Source organism: Podarcis tiliguerta (genome assembly GCF_965153285.1).
Source record: "Podarcis tiliguerta genome assembly, chromosome: 9".
Taxonomy (NCBI): domain Eukaryota; kingdom Metazoa; phylum Chordata; class Lepidosauria; order Squamata; family Lacertidae; genus Podarcis; species Podarcis tiliguerta.
This window is the reverse complement of record NC_139542.1, coordinates 20,771,360-20,780,840: the sequence shown is the minus strand read 5'-3', so window position 1 is coordinate 20,780,840 and position 9,481 is coordinate 20,771,360. Positions and strand designations below refer to the sequence as shown.

Below are 9,481 nucleotides of genomic sequence, written 5' to 3'. Positions count from 1 at the left end.
GAGGGGTTGTAAAATGCAGCCACCAGATAGTTGTCTGACTTCATGAACTATTGAATAATAATCTTTTATCCACTGCACTGGCTTCCAAGTTGCTCATTCTTGCCTATAAGGCCTTAAATGGATTGGGACCAAGAAAGACCACCTCCATCTCTTGCGAGCATGCCTTAAATGTATGATCTCCATCAGAAGCCCTGTTGTATATCTCACAATTAGGAGAAGCTAGGCTCATTGGTACCTGGGACGGGGTCTTTTTGGTTGCAGCCCCCCTCCACACTGTGGAACTTCCTCTCTAGGAAGTTCAAGTTGGCCTGAACTTGCAAAACTTTCAGCAGGCTATAAAAACTTTTTTTCTTTTCCTGGCCTTTGATTCAAAACAATCTGCCCTCCAGTTCTGTTTTAATAAAGGTTTGGTCCTGTTTAAGTGGTGTGTTTTTAAAAAAAAAAATCCTGTGTTGTTGTTTTTGATTATTGTATATTGCCAGATTAATAATCAATCAACTGCTTAGGGGCTTACATAAAAACGACATCAACTATCTCTTATTTCCCAAAAGCCACAGCACCGTCATGATTTTGTGATTTTATTCCACCACCACAAGGGCTGAAATGTTTACAAGATAACTGAGTTATCATTGCCCATGTCCATTTAGCTTAAATATTTTTTCACCCAACCGGCCCATCCTCTCCTCCCCATTTCCATTCCTGTTTTCACGTCGCATGTCATTTGCATTAGGATGTGATTTGTACTTAGATAGATAGCGGTTGAGCTTGCACAGTCTTTTGGAAAATTGAGGCCTGGCTCCGACACACAGCTTCTGTTTTGCTTCGTGCGAGACAGCCAAGAGTATAATCAGAGCATGCATTTTGAATAACAAAAGATGCCAAGGAGACTGACTCACTGTTTCCGATTTAATTAGCTTGGATCAGGATGTGGGGCTCATAAACACATATTGGGAAGGGGGACTTTATATGACACAATTATGCACAGAGTCCGTGGGCCTCAGTTTTGCTTTGCCTTGTCTCAGACTTCCAATCTCCTAAGCATGATGTTTTGTCTGGCTGCAGCCAACCAATAACCTTTTCCTTAATGGTGTATCAGGTTTTGCTTCTGATGAGCTGCTAAAGATGAACAAATCAACCTATTCCCATGTCAGCTCTGCGTGCTTTTAGTCGTAAGTCTGCTCTGCCTCCTTTTTTCTTTTTAAAAGACACAACATTTAAAACGTGTGTTTTAATTGCATGGAGCTTTCCCTTACGTATGCACTTTCCCTTAAAATATACATTTCATATGCATTTCCCTTCCTAAAAATAAGCACCTTTGAATGCTTTTTCTGGGAGGAGAGTAGGATGAAGTTATTTCCTTAACCAAAACTATATCGCAAACTTTGGAGCAGAGCACAAAGTTAATTAAGAAGTGCATTCTGATTTGCAGGTACCGGTAAGTCCAGGGACTGCAAATTAGCTAGGTGAGCATTAAAATATGGACTAAGCTAAATTCTCCTCCAAACCTTACACATTGCAATGCCAAGAATATTGCTCTTTGCCTGATCCAAAAATGGATATGGGCTGACACTTTCTCTTTTCAACAATGCATAGCTGTCAACTTTTCCCTTTTCTTGCGAGGAATCCTATTCGGAATAAAGGAATTTCCCTTTAAAAAGGGGAAATATTGACAGCTATGCAACAATGTATTATTTACTTCCTTACTTACAGACTTCTAGTGTGCCTTTCACACACACACCACAAGACACCTTACAGATAATTGTCATAAAAACTATAAATTCAACAATATGAGCAAAACAGTAAAAACAAACAAATAAATAAATAACAGCACATCTTAAAACAGAACAAGCCCGTTGGTACAGAGAGAAATGAACAATAACAGCCTTCTGGACTAAGGTCACGACTGCACCATACATTTAAAGCACATTTAGAGTACATAGCTCCCCCAAAAGAATCCTGGGAACTATAAGTTTACCCCTCACAGAGCTACAATTTCCAAATTAGAGTTCCCAGAATCCTTTAGGGAAAGCAGGGGGAAATGAAATTTTTGAAATTGAAAAATATGCCATTGTTGGTTTTTTCCAGCACCCTTAGAGATTGAAAGGCATGTTGTATAACTTGGCTAGCCATTAAATTATTATGTTTGGTATTTTAAAAATACAATTAATTCAGTCAATAATTAAACATTGAATTTACTTTATTTATTTATTTTTTTAAAAAATGTTTGTTTGTTTGTTTGTTTATACCCAGTCTTTCCCTGACAGGATTTATTTCTACCTTTAATTAGAAATCCAAATTAGTCATGACGATTAACTTCAGTGGGTCTACTCTGAGTAGGGTTAGCACTGAATACTACACAATGTCTCCTACAGTCCTCTGGAGCAGCTGTTTTGGGATTACAACTCCCATCATCCCTAGCTAACAGGACCAGTGGTCAGGGATAATGGGAGTTGTAGTCCCAAAACAGCTGGAGGGCTGAGTTTGGGGATGCCTGCTCTAGAGTGTCAAGCAGACATCAAGCACTCATTTCCACAAAAAGAGCCATGAAAACAAGCCAAGATTCAATTAATATGACTTGAAATGTAATCAATCCATGTTGCAACACATACTTCCCTGCTACTAAATTTGTATCTGACAAGGGAAGGCAACCGAGCTTTGAGCAATTCTTGCCCATGATGTAAATTATTGCCAAGAAGAAGGATCAGGCAGTGGCGTAGCGTGGGTTGTCAGCACGCGGGGCAAGGCAAGTAATTTGCGCCCCCCCCCCCGCTGCACTGTCCCTCCCCCAGGTAGTCCCTCGCTCTCTCTCTCCGCACCGCACCGCACGCGACCCGGCAGCTCGGATCGGATTCGCACAGCCAGCACTGCAGTGAGAGAGAGTGAGTGAGCCAGGTAGGGGCAGAGAGCTGCGAGTGCGAGCACACACACCCCCCCAGATGTTGCGCCCGGTGCGGCCGGCACCCCCTGCACCCCCCACGCTACGCCACTGGGATCAGGAATGGGCTGCATTGAGGATTATGTGGAAGGGCTGAGGGGTTTCAGCAAGGTGGGGAATGACTCAGTCATGGGAGTGAAAATACATCATATGCTTGTCACCCCAGGAGAAATGATTGAGGAAGCAGTAGCGTTGTTGTGGCAGGCCATGAAGTCAACAATGACTGCAGTAACCAGCCAATCAGTTGCTTTGGCTGAATATCACCTTTAGCTTCTCCTGTGAACCTCCTCCAGCTAATCCTTAGATTACAGTGGTACCTCGGGTTACATACGTTTCAGGTTACAGACTCCGCCAACCCAGAAATAGTGCTTCAGGTTAATAACTTTGCTTCAGGATGAGAACAGAAATCGTGCTCCGGCAGCGCGGCGGCAGCAGGAGGCCCCATTAGCTAAAGTGGTGCTTCAGGTTAAGAACAGTTTCAGGTTAAGAACGGACCTCCAGAACAAATTAAGTACTTAACCCAAGGTACCACTGTATCTGATTCTGAAACTACTTTTGTTCCCCTCTTCTCTAACCTCTTGGTTCAGTCCTCAGGGCAGGGGCTAAGGAAAGGAAGACAAAAAATTTGTCTGGAGGCAGGAAAGCAAACTGATGGCTTGTCCTTCATCACTTTATTTCCAGAAGTGCTCAGTTATTTCTTCCTCTTGGTTGCTTTAATAAGCTGCTCCCCCAAAATGATAAAAAATAATAAGAGGAATGAAGAAAAATCAATTTGAAATTGCATGTTACCTGAATGAGGACATACTGAAGGTGTGTTAGAGCATAGATAAACAGAGATATAGCTATAACTATAGCTATAGCTATAGATGAGATAGAGATAGAGATAGAGATGGAGATGGAGATGGAGATGGAGATGGAGATGGAGATGGAGATGGAGATGGAGATGGAGATGGAGATAGAGATAGAGAGAGATGATAGAGGTAGAGATAGAGAGACAGAGAGAGAGAGAGAGATTGTAGATATATAAAAACTGTGAATCTGGTCCTCTTCTCAAGCAAGATCTGCTCCCTTTGGAACCTTTCCTGACCTCTGAGGCTGAAGAAGAACAAACTAAAGTAGTAACAAAAACACGATTGCCTGCCAAGGAAAAGGAGTTCCTGCTAAAGGGCTGAAACAATAAATCTGAATTCCCAGAGGGAGTCTGTCGTATTTCCTCCTGTTCTTTATCAAGCTCCCTAAAATAAGCAGGACTGGGCAGTGGCCATTCATATGGGGAAAGAGTTTGGTGCTTTACTGCCTTTGGAAAAGGGATGCCTGCAGCACAGAGAACAAGCACTATGGAGCTGTTGGGCAGAGTCCTCCTCTCTGTGGCTTTGTTGGCCCTCTGCTGTGTCCACGGTAATGGTACATTCCTCTTTGCTACTCTTTTCTGGCTTGCTTGCTTGCTTGCTTGCTTCCTCACTCAGAGCAGCTGGGGACAAGTAGAGGTTCCTGGCTAGGAAAAGGTTTGCCTGCTATACTGCTTTTTCTTGGGCTATACTAGAGAGTGCTTCATCGCCACACATGCATGGACTGGCTGATTGCATGACTAGAGAAGGAAGGAAGAAGGTTATTTCTTATGGATCTCAGTATATTCAGAGAATATTATCTCTTGCTGGTCAGCTCTTCTGGAGCTCTAGTATTTGAGAGTGGGCAGAAAAATCTGATGTATTTACCTATTGCATAGGGCCCTTAGGCATGGTCACTTAGCCTAATTCACCACGACTGGTAGCTCCTTGAACACATCATACCTCTTGGAGATTAACCCATCAGACCTTTTATTACAAACAAAGAATAAGGCTGCATTCCTAAGCACACTTACTAGGAACTAAGCGCCTTTGAAGGTAGCAGAAATTGCTTCTGAATACACATGCAGATATTTGTACTGTTAAGAGCAGTAAGTATTGGTCAAAGGAGATTGAAACAGGTAGAGGAATAAAACTGAGAGGGGAGTGTTGCGTTATTGCAGTGTCATTTTCTAATTTTGTTCTTTTTTAATTTTGAAGGGAAAGGGACATGGAGAATAATAAATAAATACACAGATTAACACAGAGATATCATTGGGACCATGCAGATCTAGGATTCTTTCTTATTTTAACTTTGGATTCTAACCATTGTATATCATTCAGTCAGTTTTTGCAGTCTGTAGTACAGCATTGTTGTGTTTTTTACAGTCCACAGTATTCAATTTTTCAGCAAAACAAAGGCTGGTAACCAGAGAACAACTGGAGCTGTTATTTGAAAATACAGTGATTCCATTCGACGCTAGGAAATGTTTTTGTGAAGGTGCTGTTTTGTGCAGTTGTCTCCTTTACAAAGATGCAAAGTCTATACCCTTTCACAGATATATTATAAATAGACCAGTTGATTGAATGGTTACTAACCATGTAGCCGAATGCCTGCTGCTAAGTAATCACAAGTATTGGATCAAAGTCTTTTCCTCGGCTTACTCATTAGAATGGAAATAAACAAAAGCTTGGTGTGGCATAACCCATGTTGTTGGGCAGGCTCGCTGCTGTTCAAAATGCTGACAAGGAGGTTGGCACCAATGGTATCATCATTGAAAGATCTGCTTTCAAACCCATGTCATGTCAGCATACACTCTGAAAATTCTCATTGGAGCTCCATTGGTGTCCTTCAGCATTTAGAAGAAGGAGCCCTGATGCCATGGTTAAACTTTGAAGGGGTTGTGTGACTTCTGCAATTCAAGATGGAAAGGGGTCAATAGCAGCAGAAAGAGCTCGGTGTCCTGGTTATGAGAAAGCAGGGGTAGGGAAATTGGTCAATTTCAATTCTTCCAGTCTTCAGCTTTCCACATTTCCTCATCAGTTTGCAAACTCTTTTTAAAAAAAAACAAAAGTCAAAGCATCACAAGAGGTGTTGAAATTTTGGGAGGTTGGATAGTTACAGTGGAATGGTCTTGAGGGTGGGGTGCACATTCTTATTTATATTTATCATTATTACTTTGTTTAAAAAATCAAAAATTAAAAGCATTTTAGTGCACATTTATGCCAATATACATGTGTTTGTATGCAAGTTTGCCTAATACAGTGGTACCTCAGGTTAAGTACTTAATTCGTTCCGGAGGTCTGTTCTTAACCTGAAACTGTTCTTAACCTGAAGCACCACTTTAACTAATGGGACCTCCTGCTGCTGCCGCGACACCTGAGCACGATTTCTGTTCTCATCCTGAAGCAAAGTTCTTAACCCGAGGTACTATTTCTGGGTTAGCGGAGTCTGTAACCTGAAGCGTATGTAACCTGAGGTACCACTATATACCATTTTTGTTGAGGAATTCCCCCCCATTGTATGCACTTTTGTACATGTTACTTGGCTGCAGAATTGCATTGCAAAATTCAGAGAGGCGTGGCTTTTAAAAGATGACTTGTGTTGGTTCATGTATTGTTTCAGCAAGTGCAAAGATAGGTTTCCCTTTAAATACAAATGAAATCTAAATCCCCCACCCCACCCCCCACCGCAACCTGGAAAGTGCCCCCTGTTGGTTCTTGATGTTTCTCCCCTGCTGTGGCCATGCTTCATTTTCTAAGTATCTTTCTTCCTTCCAAATCAATGGCTGCACCTCCCCCCCAAAAAAACTAGTGAGTAATTACTACAGGTTGGGGAGGTATATTTCAGCCTGGGCAGGCCTTCTCCAGTGTGGTGTAGTGGTTGAGAGCAGTAGTCTTGTAATCTGGGGAACCGTCTTCGAGTCTCCGCTCCTCCACATGCAGCTGCTGGGTGACCTTGGGCCAGTCATACTTCCTTGAAGTCTCTCAGCCCCACTCACCTCACAGAGTGTTTGTTGTGGGGGAGGAAGGGAAAGGAGAATGTTAGCCGCTTTGAGACTCCTTAAAGGGAGTGAAAGGCGGGATATCAAATACAAACTCTTCTTCTTCTTCTTCTAGAGCGTCTTCCTAACTGAGTTCAGAGTGGAAGGGTAGCCAAATGACAACTTTGGATAGTGACTTAACCCAAACTGTCTAATGCTGAGTTTCATGACACCCCACATCCAAAACAAACAGCCTACGCCAAGGATGGAGAACTTGGAACTCTTCAGTTGTTAATGGACTACAACTTCCCCCATCCCTGACTTTTAACCATGCTGACTGGGTTTGATGGGAGTTGTTGTTCAACAGCATCAGTAGGGCAACCAGTTCCCCACCCCTGTGCTATTATTTGAATGGAGGGACTTGAAAATGCAAATACATAAAGGTAAAGGGACCCCTGACCATTAGATCCAGTTGTGACTGACTCTGGGGTTGCGGCACTCATCTCGCTTTATTGGCCGAGGGAGCCGGCGTACAGCTTCCGGGTCATGTGGCCAGCATGACTAAGCCGCTTCTGGCAAACCAGAGCAGCACACGGAAACGCCGTTTACCTTCCCGCCAGAGCGGTACCTATTTATCTTACTTGCACTTTGACGTGCTTTCGAATTGCTAGGTTGGCAGGAGCAGGGACTGAGCAATGGGAGCTCACCCCGTAGCAGGGATTCGAACCGCCGACCTTCTGATCAGCAAGCCCTAGGCTCTGTGGTTTAACCCACAGCGCCACCCACGTCCCTTGCAAATACATACTCCATCCCTAATTGTACATAAAGATATCTAAATTGTGTGGACAATGCCCCTAGCAATTAGTAACCATTGTCCTCAGTTCTTCTCTTCCTTGCTGGCATAAATTAGAGCAATATTAAAACTGCTTTAGGAATAATCCAGTCCTTAAGACATGCTGCTAATAAGCAAAACCATTCACACAATTACCCTAATCCTATTTGTGTTGACCTAGTAGCATCTTCCATATTTTTCATTAATTAGAGATTAAAATGACCTGACCTGCTTAGGCATATTATCCAGCTCTTTGAAAGGCAGTGTGTGTGTGTGTGTGTGTGTGTGTGTGTGTGTATACATACACACACATACACTCATATTCCTCCTTTGAATATATTTTCCACAGCTTTGTCCAATCAAGGTTTTCAATTTATATGTCTTGAATGCCAAGGGATTTAGCTACTCTCTCTCTCTCTCCTTTCATTGCAGGCTGATGTAATGGGCCTCACCACATGGTTATTTTGGGTGATATTCCATTTAAATGAATGCTATGACTGTTTAACAAAAATAAAACCCCACCCCATTGCTCTGAGTAATGGTCATCCCATTTGCCTTTATCTAGTTTCCATCCTACTTTGGTTTTTGGCCTTCTCATGCTTTGTGGGGTGTGTTTTTTAAAATTGTTATCCTTAGCTGGGCTTCTCAGCCCAGTCATATTGAGAAAGGGCACACCCTGCTAAGAATGGGTGACCCAACTGCATCCCCACAAGTCACTGCTTTTGATAATCAGTAATAGCCATGTGTGGCACTGTGGGTTAAACCACAGAGCCTAGGACTTGCCGATCAGAAGTTCAGCGGTTCGAATCCCCGCGACGGGGTGAGCTCCCATTGCTTGGTCCCAGCTCCTGCCAACCTTGGCCAACCTAGCAGTTCGAAAGCATGTCAAAGTGCAAGTAGATAAATAGGTACCGCTCCGGCGGAAAGGTAAACAGCATTTCCGTGCGCTGCTCTGGTTCGCCAGAAGTGACTTAGTCATGCTGGCCACATGACCAGGAAGCTGTACGCCAGATCCCTTGGCCAATAAAGCGAGATGAGCACCACAACCCCAGAGTCGGTCACGACTGGACCTAATGGTCAGGGGTCCCTTTACCTTTTAATAGCCATGTGTAACATTCTACTAGATGCTTTTTACAAGCATGGGCTTCCTTTACAAAGCTCTGCATGCAGCAGGCTGTTATCTCTGCCATTTTATTCGAAGTAGCCTCATAGAAAATGTAGGAAGCTGCTTGATACCAAGTCCACACCCTCCAACGTGACGCACGGAAAAACCAGGGTGCCATCTTCTGGGGCCGCATTCCCATGCAAGTCATGTGACCTGTGTGAGATCATGGCCCTGGGAAAAGTACTTTTTGGGGATGAGATTGCATCCTGAAATCGCAAAAGAGCACAGGGTCCAAAATGGCCATAATAATTTAAAATTCAGAATTAAAAACAGTTAAATTAGGTTACTGTCTCAAGAATAGGCTGGGTCCTGAAAACACACAACTCCAGCGTACAAGGATGAGGCTAAATCCCAGGTTAGGGCATCTGGTGAGTTTGGTTTCTTTTCCCCTCAGCCTAAGTCTGTCTCTCCAGATATCACAAAAAGGTTCACTCCACAGCTTTTGAAATGGCTTTACCATAATCCTTTGGGCTGGCCAAAGTGTGCTCACCTGAACAAGTAGATCTTTTATATGGAAACTACAAGTGATTCTTTGCTGAAGGGACTAGTTGCACACAGAGAATGCTGTTCAGCCCAAGAGACTGTGGTGGAAGTGCCCCTTCTGCTCCTTCAACAAAGCTGCTCATCCCTGCTGCCCAAGAATTTCAGGCAGCTTATCTTTCTGCGAGTTTAATTAAGAAGAGAGAGCCCTGACCATCCATCAAAATAAACTTCAGTATAAGCCGTAGGATTTCAATGGGG

The 9,481-nt window shown here is 43.2% G+C and overlaps 1 protein-coding gene across 4 annotated transcripts in view; it reads left to right on the top strand.

Moving 5' to 3' along the window:
- The first annotated feature begins 4,174 nt into the window (after window positions 1-4,174).
- The window catches only part of EMCN (endomucin), a 40,295-nt gene continuing 34,988 nt past the window's right edge, over window positions 4,175-9,481 (top strand). The window contains exon 1 of one of the 4 annotated variants that reach the window (XM_083456840.1): window positions 4,175-4,333. In XM_083456840.1, the coding sequence (XP_083312966.1) occupies window positions 4,246-4,333 (88 nt within the window). In that variant the 5' untranslated portion in view covers window positions 4,175-4,245. Of the gene's footprint in view, window positions 4,340-9,481 lie in introns of all 4 variants that reach the window. The other 3 variants (XM_083456839.1, XM_083456842.1, XM_083456841.1) reach the window with 3 other exon arrangements.